General features: G+C 41.1%; 1 protein-coding gene across 2 annotated transcripts; it reads left to right on the plus strand.

Moving 5' to 3' along the window:
- The first annotated feature begins 1,065 nt into the window (after window positions 1-1,065).
- rgma (repulsive guidance molecule BMP co-receptor a) lies at window positions 1,066-15,573 on the plus strand. 2 transcript variants are annotated; one of them, XM_084363882.1, is made up of 4 exons: window positions 1,066-1,716; window positions 6,772-6,887; window positions 8,904-9,421; window positions 12,024-15,573. In XM_084363882.1, exons 1-4 carry the CDS (start codon window positions 1,703-1,705, stop codon window positions 12,711-12,713), a joined length of 1,338 nt encoding a protein of 445 aa, XP_084220008.1. In that variant the 5' UTR covers window positions 1,066-1,702; the 3' UTR covers window positions 12,714-15,573. The 2 variants fall into 2 exon arrangements, with proteins under 2 accessions (XP_084220008.1, XP_084220007.1); XM_084363881.1 differs by lacking the exon at window positions 1,066-1,716 and adding an exon at window positions 6,187-6,402.
- Window positions 15,574-16,072: the final 499 nt, after the last annotated feature.

Consider the following 16,072-nt stretch of genomic DNA (forward strand, 5'->3'; position numbering starts at 1 on the left):
CATCAGAATAAAAAGTACATTTCTGCAAAACCACAGATAAATGATTTAGCAATATATTAGCAATATTTTTTTTTCTCTTGTCACAATGCTGTGACTATGCTCTGGTTAGGTTTAGGCACAAAAACCACTTGGTTAGGGTTAGGAAAACATGTTTTGGTCACCACAAACACTGCAGATGTCCCAACTTCCCGTCAAAAATATCTTAAAAAATTTGCTACAAACATGGCTGGAGATGTCGCGATTTCCTGTCAGAAATATCATTTTTTTCACGCCACAAACATGGCTGACGATGTCCCAACTTCCCATCAAAAATAAACGTTTTTTTGTGGCCATTAACGCTGCAGGAGATGTCCTGACATCCTGTCAAAAATAAATGTTTTTGGTGGCCACAAACATGGTGAGATCCCCAGCTTCCTATCAAAAATATAATTTCTTTCTCACCACAAACTCGGCCAGAGACGTCCTGACTTCCCCTCAAAAATAGAAATATAAAAATAAAATAAAATATATTTTTTCTCGCCACAAACATGGCTTAATACGGTCCAACTTCCCGTCAAAATATCAGTTTTCCTCGCCACAAACATGGCTGGAGATGGCCTGACTTCCTGTCAAAAGTATCCGGGGTTGGTCGCCACAAACGAGGCTGGAAATTGACCGAGGCCCCCTCAAAAATATCCAGTGGCGTCACGCTTACAAATGCTGGAACACAGTCTCGAACTGTGGTTATCGGCTTTTTGGCCGATAAACATGTACTGTGAACATGATATGAAGACAATATCAATGTGGTCAGGCCTGTAGCCAGTGACATGCACACATTTGGACATATCTGCACTTCAACTAACATCTCATCCTTGCCACCGGGCTGATCATTCTGAATACAGCACATATCTTCACCACCTATCACGAGAATCACATTTGACACGACATGGGTTCAGTTTCACTTGCTTCAACGCAAAATGACAGTGCACGACTCAATTTTTTTGGCTTGTTTTTCAATGCAGCTGCGCCTCCAATCTGAGGACTCCTGTCTCCTGAAGCCTCTGAGAGAGAGAGAGAGAAGTTGTGCGTGTGTGTGTGTTGTGTGTGTGTGTTGTGTGTGGTGGGGGGTTCACACACAGCTGAGATGTGGGGCTCCCAGCGGCGTCATGCAGAGTCGATCATTGTCTCTCTCACACTTTCTAACTAGCCATTTCACAACATCCACACAGCGGATCGGGGCCGTACGCAGAGCAGCAGCGAGCGGCAGCAGCAGCAGTTTTTGCCCCCGGGGGCTTTTTTTCTTTCCCTCCCCGACGTCGACCATAACCAACAATTTGGATTCACCGCGCGGATGAGGGGCAATTACTGGACTTAATCTATCATAATGTCTCCTTTCCGATCGACTTGATAGTCAAATGAGTTCAGCAATGGCTGGAGAGATCTGAGTCCCCCCCTCCTCTCTCCTCTCATGAATCCTAACTCTCAGAAAAAGCACTTTGATTTCCCTGAGAGGCTCATCGGTGGACATCATGAACACATCGGCGGGTTTTACGCGCAGAGAGCCGCTGGGCGCGTTTGATTTCGGATTACTGTGACGAGTTGTTTGAAAAAGGGGGGAGATATAATTTTTTTTTTTTTTTTTTTTTTTGGAGGAGTCGGCTTCCTCTCGCTCCTGTTCGCTGTCCTCCGGGTTCCTGCAGGACTCCAGAGCCGCGCAGAGCTCATGCAGTCGCCAAGGTCGGTTTGTCTGTTTTTAAGTCGGATTTTTAACCTAACATGATGTGAGTTTATGTTAAAAAAAACAAAAAACGCAGGTGTCTTGTCTCTGCCTCTCGCTTTGCTATTGTGGGCTTTCAAACTACATGTGTGTGTGCCTGATTTCCAGCCAGGGGAGCTGCAATTTCTGCAAAAAAACTTGATCCATTCTGTCAAAAGACATTTGCAAAATGCTGCATCCGCTTGAATCGAGCATCTTTATTCTCATCTATATTGCACAGTAACATCACGCAGGACTGTTTTTAATTACCATACTGTCAGGGTTGGTTACTTCTATCTGACAAGGTGTAAGGGATGATCGGGACAAACGCGCCTGCCGGCTGCAGGTTTCCACCTTCCTCTTAAAAAAATCCTAATTGCATGACAGCTGTAATTAGAGCAATAAGCGAGCTGCCCACAAAGCTCACATTTAATGACAGGTTTGGTTGTCCTCATAATGCCATGTGCGTTTGTGTCATGATTTGAGGTTTCATATCAGGAGATCCCAACAAGCGCCATCTGTTGGAAAAGAGGATCAGTCCTCTGTGCGTCAAGACGCACGGATACCAAGGAGAAAAAAAGTAGGCTAGTGCACACAATGTGACACTGCACAAAAGATAGAGATATCACTTAGCTTATATAAAAATGTCAAAACTGTGTCTGCTTTGACAGGTGACATCAGAGGATGGAAGCAGCACAACATAAAAACGTGATTGGATGATACCCGCTGGATTTATGGAGATGTTTTATTGTTAAATGATGTCACCTTTACCTGTTTCAGCACGTGGAGCTCATGATCTGTCTGCTGTCTCTGTGCAGATAAGTCCTAATTTATAGCTGCTTTGTGTTTTCACTGCAGCGAGATGTTAAACCTCAAATTTATTTAATTAAAAGCATCAAATAATCTGTTGATAAATGACTGGAACTGTCACCCAAAATAGAGCTGATAGCAAACACTTGATGAGTAAAGGCTGTTGAAAAGAAGAAGCCCCAACCTGATTTTGACCGGTTATGTAGCCCAACTGATAAAAATGAGCCTTTATGCTGAGAATTAGGGCTGTGGCATTAAATGTTAAATGTAGAATGGCCATCACAATTTCCTAGAGCTCAAGAAAATGGCTTCGAATTGTTAATTTTGCCCTCAAACAGCCCCAAAACTACCCAAAAATCATTTTACATTAACATGAATCCTTGCACATGAGAAGCTGGAACCATAAGGACATTTCTCAAGCCAGACCGATACATGAGTTGGCCCATGTATCGGCTGATATTGGCCTATCACGGATATATCAGTATCAGCGTTGTGGTGTCCTACACGCCCCGTTAAAATGAAAACTTGACCTTTTTAGAGATTATAATGCAGAAAAAGATTATTGAGATGATTTATAATGATTGAATCTGCAGTGAAATGTATTGTTTCAGTGCATAGATGTCATTTTAGACAATTAAGTTTATTGTTTGTGGCAAAGATATGCAACAAAAAATGTGTATATATCGGCTGATATATCAATATCGATAATTTTTTACTCTTTAACATTGGAATCAATCAAAAAAAAGTATTATTTCACATTTTTTCGTAATAAATGACATGAAAATAAATGATTTTTGTCACTTTTTTTGGCTAGTTTATGAATCAACTCCTTATTTACACGCTTATTGCAATAATTCGATATTTCTGATTCAGAATAAGGACTCGATCCGCCTGTCCTGACGATGTGGACTTTAAAATCCATTGATACAAATGTAAAATCAGTGAAATAATTCATTTCTCCAGTGTCTTTGTCACAAGGCAGATGAATGCAGGTCACGCACTACTATCTCTAAATATCTATCATCAAAGAGCGAAGCTTACTTGATGCCATAAGTGTGACTATCTTTTATCTTTTAATGATATCAGCTTATCGTTCATTAAAAAAATTAGCAAAAGAGTACTTATCCAATCACGACAGTAATTACATGATTAATAGACTACTCATGTGAGCAGGGGCAGACAATGTCAAAACACAGCCTATTAACATCTTAATATTACATAATGTGCAGTCATGATGCACCTACATCTTGCAAAGTCACTGCAACAGGTGAAGAGAAACAAGGAGTCTGAGCTTTTTCTGCACCAAAGCCCTCACAGTGACAGAGGACAATTTTGTCTCCTACATCCACAGTGTCACCGCTAAAGAAGCCAAAAATGTTCCACAATCCATCAAAGGACATCACCGAGCAGCTTCTAGGCTACCTTTCAGCTGCAGCCATTCATTTCAGATGTGAATGCCTGGTATATAAGAGCTGGAAATCAGTGTGCACAGGGCCACCCTTGTTGAAAACATGTATAGGCTCAGACCTCATTGTACACCAACGTATCCATCATCCACAAGAGGGACAGCGATCACAAAGACGTTCACCGACCGCGCTGTGGAAAAATACTGTACAGCCAGCCTTAACCTGAGCACGTAGCCATCTGCCTGCTTGTATTTTGCTTTAAAAAGACACCAGTATTGTGTCATCTGTAGAAGTGAAAGATAATCAGAGAGGAGGTGATCACAAATGATTCAAATCCTTTAAGCCAACATGCAAAAAAGACTAGTACATGTCAAAGTCTTGCAACGTACTGAAAATGTGCATGTGATGTGTTAACCTATGAGCACGAGCTTCGGTTCTGACTTTGATTACCTCGTGTACTGCTGAGGCCTCATGTTTAATTATGAGCTCTTGGCTTGTTGTCTGCCGATCAATATTTCTGTCCAGCGCTGTAGGTGTCATTGAGAACACACAGCTCATGTTCTCTGGTCATTTACCAACCTGAGGATGAGTTTATATCATATAAATACAGGCGTGTTACACAAAGTGGGGTTTTAAGTGCTGATTTCTACATGTGCTTTCTTTACTTCCACCCCGTCCAATTCAGTTTGATTCAATAGGTTATGTTTAGGGAGTTCAGTTCCCTTTAAACCCTTTAAAGCCCGCTTCCTCCCTTTTAATACCCCCCTTTACCTCGCTGTCAGTATGTTTAAGAGTATATTACATAAAGCTGGAACTATTAGGTAATCAATCAATTTGTCAATCAACAGAAAATTAATTGGCAACTATTTTTTTTTTAGAAAAAGCGCCAAACATTCACTCCTTCCACCTTGTCAGGCGTGAGGTTTTTATGCATGTCTTTGTCATGTATGATAGTAAACTAAATATCTTTACGTTTTAGACTGCTGGTCGGATAAAACAACCAGTTTGGTTTGATCAGCTGAGCCCAATGTTCACTGGGCCTGTGTTCTGACTAGAGCCTGACCGATATATAAGTCGACTGATATCATCATCCGATATTGGCCTATCATAGATACACTGGTATCGGCATATTAGTGAAACTTTATTTTTTTTACAGAACATAATTTAGAAAAAGACGCTCGGGGCATTTATAATTATTAAATCCTTGGTGAAGTTTATTGTTTCAGTGCACTGATGTCATTTTGGACACTATTTAGTGTTATATAGTCAAATGTGACAGTGTTCTGTGTATATAAGAATATGAGCTGATAAATCAATATTGGATTTTATTTTTATTTTTTGTTGTTCTCTAAATGGTATTAGCCCCAGAAATCCAGTATCAGTTAGGCTGTAGTTAATGACAGCGATCAGATTATATTTCATTTATCGGTATCGGTGATTTTTCTGTCAGATTGCCCATAAAATTAACACATTTCAATTTCAAAAAGTGCAACTTTTTGCTCTGATGCATCATCCTCTCACTCAATGTCCCGCCTACAACAATATCTGACTGGTAACACGTCAATATTAATAGCCTATGAACACCTAGTAATCTAAATCTGCAAAGTCACTGAAGTTATCGAATAAATGTAGTGGAGTGGAAGTATGAAGTCGCAGAAAATGGAAAGTACTTGAGTAAATTGTACTTAATGTTTATTCCATCGCTGGTTGTTCAGAGATTTTCATTTTTACTGCAAATGAATATCAGTCGCAAATATTAGTTTTCAGTCTCCTTGATTTCTAATAATCGTTATCGGCCCTGAAAAGGACATATCGGTCGACCCCTTATTTTTGAGATCAGGCAATTATTTGTTTGTTTGGTGTATAAAATGTCTGAAAATGGTGAAAACCTTCAATCAGTGTTTCCCAAAGCCCAAGATGGCATCCTCAAATGTCCACAACCCAAGAATATATGTAGTTTATTGTGACAGAGTAAAGAAACAAGAAAATATTCACATTTAAGAAGCTGGAATCAGGGAAATTTGACTTTTTCCTTATACCGATTAATCGATTAATGTCTGCAGCTCTAAATCTACGATGTCATCGAGTGAAATATTCAAACACCAGACTCCTCATGTGTTTATGGCTGCAACGTTTCATCAAATGGAAATATCCTTGGTGCCTGTCATGGTTAGAAGATCTTGACTTGGCCTGTAGCCACCATTTTATTTCATGGCAGCTTCAAAGCTGGCAGTGCATAAAGGAAAGCAGCTGAAGCTCTTAGAGAATAAACGTGATTTTTTGTTTACACTGTGGGGTTTTTCCTCCACTTTCCTCAGCAGCACACAGACTCGGCTCCCCCTCTCTCCACACCGACACCATGCTCCTGTCCTCTCCTACATGCCGCTGTGGACTAAAACACTTCGTGGGTCGTGAAGACTCGGTCGTCGTCGAACAAGTCCGCACGTCGAGGTGTAATTTGAAACTTTGAGAGGGGGGTTTTAAGGGCACCACAGGCGGTTGTGATTGGCTCAGTGTGTCCGCTGGGCCTCAGAGGCTGCACCTTTGTCGACACTCCCTAAAAGGAAGAGCGATCGCCGGGCTGCGCTCAGCCGTTTGCCCCGCACTGGCTGTTAGCAAGCTAACGGCTGTAGCCGCTCGGTTAACTCTCGTACAAGAGGAAGGCAGGAGAATAACAACTTCTTACCCCGTAGTGATGAGAAGACGGGGACCGGCTTCAGACCTCTTTTATGGACTTTTTTTTTGTGTGTGTGTTTTGTCACCGAGGACTGGGTGGCTCTAACTCTTCTCCTCTGTCCTTCCTTAATCCGGTCTGAGCAGGGAGAGGAGTGAAGTGCGACCCCGAGCTGGATGGATGGTTATGGGGAAAAGAGGAAGACCCTCGGCGCTTGACGTGTGCAGAGTCCTCGCCGTGTTTCTCTCACTCTTCCCCGCCGGTAAGATGCTACTTTTTTTACTTGTCAAAATGAGTTTTAAAACGGAGAGTATCAAGTATGTGAACCTAATGCTGTTAACTCAACGCCACATGTTGAACTTTGTAAATCGCAGTGTTAGCTAACGCTACGTCTGAAGCGTTGACTTACTACTTTATCACGTTGTGCTGCAGAGTTTCCAGTTTCGGGCTTTATTTATTAGCCGAAATACTGACGTGATGTTACAATCGAAGTAAAGTTTCCCATTACACCTAAAAAATGTGCGTTTTTTGCTGGAGACCGCAATTTATGATAAAAATAGCGAAATATTCACATTTCGCCGCAGCAAATCAATTGGAACCCAATCGAACTCGATGCAAAAATGATTAGATTCTTCTAGACTACAGCGATTTAGGGCGAAGTGCGTACGTGCAGACGCCTGAAAAAATAGCTGAAGGTTTGGAAAATATTACAACAAGCTTACAGCGCCAAATGTGACTCATTTAAGTAGTTGTAGTCTGTTTTATTTGACTTTTATGTTATTAGAGAAAGACGGAACAAAGTGAGAGGTCCGTGTGGAGCTGCTGCAGCCCCTCAACCCTTGTTTTGTTTGGGGGATGGGGCATGCCTCAGTATTTCACATCATCAGCTCTCAATAGTCAGTTTTTTCCCCAACCTTGGGTTTTGATTTAGCGAGGAATGGCATTTTAGATGTTTTAAATATTGCCCTTGAATTTCAATAACTATTTCTCAGTGATTGTGACCTGAACATGCCTGTTGAAATGGTTTAAAACCCACCAAACAAAGTCATTGATGAGAAGATTTTTCAAAAACACTGCCAGAAAAATGTATCATGACATCAGGAGTGTAATCTTACATTAAAACCCCCCTATTTGTGCATTTAAATTGACAATAGGATGATGGCAGTGGGTCACTTTTTGCAGCGGGGACGCCTCATTCAGCTCACCTTGCACGTTTGCCAAACCCTTATCAGTTTCCCTCTTAAGTCACTTACCATCCAACAACAAGGTGATAATGCACTGAGTTGAGATCAAGATAAGTTTATTGCCATCTATCAAATGGGTGGTAAATGGAGAGGTGATGTGGGGGTTGGAAGGCGCTGCGGTGAAGCTTTGAGGAGGGATATTGTTTTAAGTGGGACTTCAAAGTGTCGATATGGCTCTGCCCCCCCCTCGAGACACTGGGTGAAACTTCTCACGGCCCATTCAAATAAATGCTTTATTAGTCAAAGGTAATGCTAGTCAAACATGGTGTCGCAACAGGGCATCCTGGGAAATGTTTGAAGAGCATTTGTGTAAAGAGTTTTTCCGGATGTGGAAATAAAGCTGGAAACAACAGCAATCAACAGCCGAGCAGCGTTTATTATCATCAAAGGTGTAGATTAGGATCCTGAATGGCTTTTTTTATTTGCACATAAACCAAAAGCCGCTGGGTGTGAAATGGAAGTGCACTTCTGTCTACAATAAACAGCAAAGTTATCTTATATCCTGGTTGACCTGAAGAAGGTTCAGACCTGCTTTTTTGCTGTTTCTTTAGAGCTTTTGTTCACTGTTTGCTCAAAAATCCAATGTTTTGTGCTATAAACATGTAGAGATTTGTATAGAAATAGATGTTATTTGTTGTTTTTTTTGTTATTATGGTGCTGAAACAAAACCCAACAGCAACACAAAATGGAGCTTAACTCTTTTCTTTTCTCTAGCTGTAAAGTGTTTTTTAAGATGTTGACTGAATGCCAACTTGAAAATAGACAAAATCAAGTGTTTGGCAAAAGACATGAATTACTGTGTATTATTATAATGAGTATAATTTGATGTGTAGTAGCCCTATGCAAGAAAAGTAGTCTAACACCAGTGGCTTTGTGGGTATTCAATATTATGTAAATCTGTGGTTTTAAACTATCATCAAAAAGAGTCACAATGCATTTATAGCATTATCTGTGTCAGTATCATGTTTCTAAATGACGTGGTGGCCTCTGGTTTGCTTCTCGTGTTCAACTCGTATCTTGTTCCTCCCTCACAGTGAGTCTGCAGTGCAAGATCCTCAAGTGTAACTCCGAATTTTGGGCGTCCACCTCCAACTCTGGACCGGAGGAGGAGTTTTGCACAGCACTGCGAGCGTACAACAGCTGCGTACGCCGGACCGCACGTACCTGCAGGGGTGACTTGGCGTACCACTCCGCCCAGCATGGCATAGAGGATCTAATGAGCCAACACAACTGCTCCAAGGAGGGGCCGACATCCCAACCACGTGCCCGCACCCCGGTTCCTCCTCCTTCCCCTCCGCACCCGTCTGACAACCAGGAACGCTCCGATGGACCGGAAGTGTGCCATTATGAGCGCAGTCTTCCACGCAACACAGCGCCGCCCAACTACACCCACTGTGGCTTCTTCGGAGATCCGCACCTCCGGACATTTGGTGACGACTTCCAGACGTGTAAGGTGGAAGGAGCCTGGCCGCTCATCCACAACAAATACCTGTCTGTCCAGGTGACCAACACTCCTGTCGTGCCAGGTTCTCCGGCCACTGCCACAAGCAAGGTGAGGCTCCTTTCTGTTCATCCTGTATGCATTAGGACAGCAACTAATGATTGTTTTCATTGTCGATTTAATCTGCTGATTATTTTCATGATTAATCGTTTAGTCGATAGAATATCAGAAACTTGTGAATAATGCTCTTCATTATTTCCCAGAGCCCAAAGTGACGTCTTCAAATAGCTTCTTTTGTCCAACTGACAGTCCAAAACCCAAAGAATCTTCATTTAATATCAAATCCTGACACTCAAGTAGCTGGAACCAGCAAATGTTTGACATTTTTGCTTGAAAAATGACTGAAATGATTTATCAGTTATCAAAATACTGTAGTTGGCAGTTGATTTTATTTTGATCGACTCAATGTATCGACTAATCATTGCAGCTCTAGCATGCATGTCATTATTCTCTACTTAGACCGGTAACTATTCATCAAACAGTAAATCAGCTAACAATTGTTTTAATTTATTGATGATTCTGCTTTTTTTCCTAAAAAATTGAGACATCTTAATCTTGTTTTGTCCGACCAGCAGTCCAAAACCCAAAAACATTCAGTTTCCTCTCACAGCAAAGAAGGAAAAGAAGCAAATTCTCACCTTTGAGAAGCTAAAAAAGGGAAATTTGGCATTTTTGTCTGAAATAGGTTGAACAAATCAATCAATCAAAAAACTTCTTTGTGATAATCAATTAAGCATTGAAGTCATTTATGAAGCAAAATTGTATTAAAATATGTGGGTTCTGGACTGGTCAGTCAATAAAAACAACTGAACACAAGAATTGAACAAAAATGTAGGTCTTTTTGTCGTTTTCTGTCATTTTTATAGCCTAAATAATTTAAATCAATTATCAACAACTAAATCTGCAATTAAGATGGTCATTAGTTGCTCGTTGCTGTATTGACATTACATGTTCATTGTGGATGACTTAAGTTATCACAACAAGTTCTTGTCGTCTATTGAAGTCAGTGCTGCATCAGAACATCTCGCTCTTCATATTTTTGTTTGTGTGAGTCTCCTCTTTCATGTGGTCTTGTGATTGTGAGAGCTTCTGCTCCTCTGTCAAACTGTGGACTCTGGTTAGTGTTTGGATGAGCTCCACAATAACAGATAAAGAAGCCAAACCCAGCTCAATTGCAAAGATCTTGATAAGCTTTATAAATGATATGTTAGTATTATAACAGCAGTGCTTTGTCAGATGTTAACATGGGGCTACATTTTCACTTTCCACGGTGGACAGCTCAGGCTGATGTTTGGCCTTCTTAAGAGTTTAGTCCATGCTGAAGCACATTGAATTAAAAGCTGTAGATGTTGTGTGTAGATTGAGATATTTTCTATTATATCTGTATCAGCAGTACATTCCTCAGTGTTGTTGTTTTGTTTAATGGTTAGTTTGGACGGCTATGCCTGAAATAGCATTGAGTAGAACAAAGAAGTAGGAGTTTTTGTAGTTGGCGAATTTACCTTGAGTTGGCCCAAATTTAGCAAAGTTTTGACAGCAGTGATTGTGGACCGGAGCCACTTTGTTGAGTATCATAACTGAGGTATAAGAGCACTTTGTCCTTAATCACATTTGTAGAAAGTATAATTTTCTGCAATCAAGGTTTCTTAATGATACCCTATTAAGCATTTGTGGGTTTTTTTAGCTTTTAAAGTAATGACATTTTTATGTTGCTGTTCTTGGAAGCAAATGAGACAGCTTTTTTAAGATCTTGATTCTGGACAAAGGGAAAACAAGGCAGCAGCCAATGCCACCTGTGCAAACAAGGCCCCTCTGGTAAAAGATCTGCATTAGCAGAGCTCTGTGCTTGGTACATTGCTCTCCCTAGAACAAATAAAACTGTCTGGTTATTTCCATCTTCATTCTGAGAGAGGGATAATAGAGGCATTTCTTCTTTTGTTTGTTTTCATTAAGAGCTTTAGAAATGAAGCAGGACAAAAACAGAAGTTAATGTAGGTGGGAATGTTAGCTGAGCGGAGGGGGGGTTGGAGACAGAACTGGTGCAACAGATGAATTGTCGAGCTAATGGAGTATTCTGTAGACTCTCCCTGTCCGCTGTCCCGAGCGAGCAGACATCAGAGTCCCTAGGCTGTCCTGCTATCGCTGCTCTGACAATGGCTCATTGGTGTCCTGATGAAACCAAGCTTGCAGAGTCCTGACCAGTCTCACTTAATTAGCTTCAGAGTATATCGCTCTGTCCTGGCCCGACGCCACTCCCTGGAGCATAGTTCTGGGGTTCACAGGCAGGTTTTTCAGCGCTATGAATGGATCGTCTTTGTGTCTGCAAACTGAGGCCTGATTTTACATGGCCGAGACTCATGTTTTTTGAGGGCGTTTACCTTGGCCTCCCCCATGTTGAGCCAGTGCTGAAATGTGACACTTAACTGGGGTGGTGGGGTAGATGGCACATATTGCACAAACTTGTTCCTAATGCGAAAGTATAAGCACTTCCCTTTTTTAAATCTGATGTTTACATTTACTGCATTTTACAAGGAATTCTGTATGTGACCAGAAAAACACAGCGGCTTATGACTGCCTGCTTGTATATGTGAGAATCTTAAAGGATCATTTCTGCTAAACGTTAACGAGATTTCTCTTGTTTTCTGTCCTGCAGCTGACAATCATCTTTAAGAATTTCCAGGAATGTGTGGACCAGAAGATGTACCACGCAGAGACAGATGAGTTGCCAGCTGCTTTCGCAGACGGATCCAAGAACGGAGGGGATCGGCACGGAGCGAACACTCTGCGCGTGGTGGAGAAGGTTCCCGGGCAGCATGTGGAGATCCAGGCCAGATATATTGGAACAACCATAGTGGTGAGGCAGGTGGGCCGCTACCTGACCTTCGCTGTGCGGATGCCGGAGGAAGTTGTGAACTCTGTGGAGGAAGGTGACAACCAGGACTTGTACCTGTGTCTTCACGGCTGTCCTGCCAACCAGCGCATCGACTTCAGGAACTTCAGGGATCGAGCAGCCGAGACCCACAGCACTAGCAGAACCAGGGCTCAAGGCTTCACCTACCAGTCTGCCAAGGCCAAGTGCAAAGAGCGGCTCCCAGTGGAGGATCTTTACTTTCAGTCCTGCGTGTTTGATCTGCTCTCCTCTGGAGACATAAACTTCACCATGGCAGCCTACTACGCCTTTGAGGATGTAAAAATGCTCCACTCAAACAGCAAGAGATACCACATCTATGAAAATTATTCCAAGGGCAACGCAGCACAGAAAGGCAAAGATTTACTTTCACTGTTCCTCCTCAACCTCCTCGCTGTCGTATTGTGGATTGAGTGCTGCACAGCTCATCTATAGTCCCTTTGCAACAGTATCCTCATGGTGTATCTGTCAGTGAGTGTTGTCGCTGTGTCGTTCATTGGCTGCTGTCTTCTGCTCTGGTTCTGTGACGTGACCAGTGGCTTGCCAGTAGGCTCATCCCAGCCGAGAGTCTCATTTTAGTTGTTTTGTCATGTCTTGACTTCAGCCGAATGACGGGGCGAGTTTCACCGTGCTCTCCACCTCTCATCACATGTATTTAGCTGCTTCGTAGGACTGGTCTTTGAAGAGAGCAGCGGTGAGAGAGCCCAGCCACTCCGGAGCTCAGGATATCCACCTGGGATTAAATCCCACATTCTCACCGGGGCTGCATGCCTATGGGAAGCCGGACAAGATGATCTTTTGCAGAAAGAGGAGTTTGCTGATCCTCCCCTCCCCTGATCCCCTCATTGGTGCCAAGCCAGTGAAGCTCTCTGTGGCTCATGTGGCGAAGCGAGAGGACCTGACAGGGGCTTTTGTTAACCTAAGGCCAGAAGCAGCTCTATGTTTGATTAGTTTCCAGCTTTGGAAAAGCCTGAGCCTTTTTGGAGGAAGCACTCAGCCAAAAGGATGTCAGAGCAGCGTCTCCAGTTGTCTGCTGTGGAGATTAATGGGTCATATTGTTAGGTTGTGTGTGAGTGAGTGTGTGTGTGTGTGTGTGCTTGTGTGTGAGTAAGTACAATATGTGTGCAGAATTCAGCGTCTGTGGTTAATTTTGTGTGTTTGTGGGTGCAGGAGTTCCCAGAAGTGAGATAACAAACCTCCAGTGGGAGAAATCTTTCCCATGTCTTTATGTTGCACCCAAACCTTCAGAAATGGAAAAGACAAGGCGCTCTCCAGTCTGCTAGAACAGACTCTACCAGCCAAGTAGCGAATCCCAAAAGGGAACTGATAAAAATAATCTCTTTTCATCTGTACGTCATTTTCATTGTCATCCAGCCTCTCTCTCTCCATTGTTTCAAGCTGACATGGTGATCAGACAGTGTTTGTATTTTAAGTCTGTAATGTGAATGTAGCTAACAAGAAAGCAAAAGAACAACCTTAGTTTAGGGCACTCGGAGTGTTTACAGCATTTAGATCAAAACCAATCAAACCACGGCGCGTCTTTGAGAGCATTTTGTGAATTTCAACTCTTCATTTTAAGTCTCAGTGATCGCTAGCAGTGGTGTACGGAGGACTGAAACTGCCAAAATCAAGACATGCACAAATGGCTCAATAAATTAATAAATAAATATGACATTAAAGGGATCAAAAATAAGTCATTTTACAACACCAGCTTTGTAGACAGGAGTCTCACAGCCCTGAGGAAAGAAGCTGCTCTGTAGGCTGGTGGTATGAAGCAAAATTGCAACAAAAAATGTAAAAAGAACATCATTTAATAGTATAATACAGACATAAATAGATAATTACATTTAAAAATGTATAATTTCATTTAAAAATGTATAAATACATTTTTATTTAATTAAATGGGAACTTACAAAGAGAAATTGATACAAAGCCAAATAAATACAAAAGCAAATCAGATATAAATATACATTTTGATAAATTGATTAATGCTTACATGCATTTTAAATACTTTTCATACATTTAATGGCATATTTATTGACGCATTTATTATTGCTTTTTGTTTTTATTTTAGATGTTGGCAGTTTCCACCCTCCATATCGCCGTAGTAACTGTAAGAACTAACTGTAAAGACGTCATTTCCAGTCGGTTTAGCATTTTCTAGACTACCAGTGTGCTGACCCGACTGTGGCTTAAATGATAAGCATATGTCTGTAGACGTGATTTCATGGCTTAAGTCATTGCCAAAGAACAAGCCCTTGTGCCAACATTTTCCCCAACAACTGAATTTCCATCTTTCAGTCTTAAACAATTCACATTCGGGGGATTCTTAACTGTATATAACTTGTGTTTGTGGTGGAATTTGCGGTTTTGCAGAAAAATTACAGCTGACACACTATAAAAGCAGCATTTAGTTTCTGGTTTTGCAGTCTCACCTTTGCTTTTCTTGTGTTTCATGTTAGCACTCCCCGCTACGAGAGGTTTTCCATTTGAACTCTCTGCAGCTGCAGTATCTGGTAAATGTGTAAGTCATCCCTGTAGATACTGTTATTCCTCGGGCACAGTTTTACGCTCATTTATCCTTTACACTGAAGTATTTGGCAGGCCTTACTACTGCTATTTGGAACATGTATTGGTGCAACAACAAAAAAAAAAAATCATACAAACAAAATGATTGTAATGTTGAATCTTGTGTTAATAGATGTAATTTGTATTGTGAGTTTTGCAGTATATGGTTCTACACGTTTAATGTGAGATTGTACATATGTTTTGTGAGTTGTTGAGTTTAAATTTGTATATTACCAGTTGTGTTTTGAATTTATCACTCCAGTTTTTGTACATCAGATGTTTTGGTGAATGTGAACCTTTTTTAATTTTGAAAAGGGATTTTTTGCAAAAACATGAACACCACAGAACAAAATCTTCTTTACTAAACACAGTATACTCAGCCAGTCTTTGTGGAGGAAGTGATAAAACCAAAACGCTCACTTTGTTGTAGATCAAATCAAACTTCCTAAAATGCAGCCCACCTCATCCAGAAAGGGAATGTAGGAACATGTTGTGGGGTGTTCATGTTTTTGAGTTTAAAGCACTTTATGTTTTCTTTTTATTTAGCTCTTATGTTGGTTTGAAAGTCTGTCAGACTTGTACTGGTTCAAAAGATTGAAAAAAAAACATAGCTGAATGGGAAAATGCCAGAAAGATCAAACTGTTCGTATGTAAAGCAAATGTTGTGCCACACGCCAGCTGTTTATAATGTAAATTATTTATTGAATAAAAGAAAATGTCTTGTTAATGAGGTGTCCTCTTGTCTCATTTGCTGTTGCTGTGAGAGCTTTTTTTGAAAGTCACAATGTGACTTCTCGCCATGACTTGTGGTGTTTGACTGCCCCCTGCTGGAAAAATGTAGTGGAGCATGTGAGGAGTGCCCTGCCTGGCACTGAATCAGCCTAGTCATGATGAAGACAAGATTATATAAAGTATGTTTCAGTAAATTGTAGCATACACGAGAGGTTATTCATGAACATATTAAACAAGTTAAAGCAAATATAGTGAGAATCATCTGTAGAGGCCCTATGATATATATGTTTGACTTTGTTTTTCTGTAACAGGTCTCAGGGCTCACTGGCAAGTTTGTATATTTGGAAATAACACATTTGACTTTTACATTCTGATTCAATTATTCTCATTCAAACTCACCAGAATTCTTGTATTTAACAGCTCAACTAATGTAATTATTGACATTTTTTAAATCAGTATAGATGTGGACATCAGGAATAATGACACTAACATGA

This window comes from Pagrus pagrus (genome assembly GCF_965226575.1).
Source record: "Pagrus pagrus genome assembly, chromosome: 10".
NCBI classification, from domain to species: Eukaryota; Metazoa; Chordata; class Actinopteri; order Spariformes; family Sparidae; genus Pagrus; species Pagrus pagrus.

Excerpts from the sequence above, each read along its gene's own strand:
- rgma (XM_084363881.1), top strand. The coding sequence starts at position 6,311 with ATGCTCCTGTCCTCTCCTACATGCCGCTGTGGACTAAAACACTTCGTG. Across the intron at positions 6,888-8,903 it reads TCTCTCACTCTTCCCCGCCG|TGAGTCTGCAGTGCAAGATC; the intron begins GTAAGATGCTAC and ends CCTCCCTCACAG. Across the intron at positions 9,422-12,023 it reads CGGCCACTGCCACAAGCAAG|CTGACAATCATCTTTAAGAA; the intron begins GTGAGGCTCCTT and ends TCTGTCCTGCAG.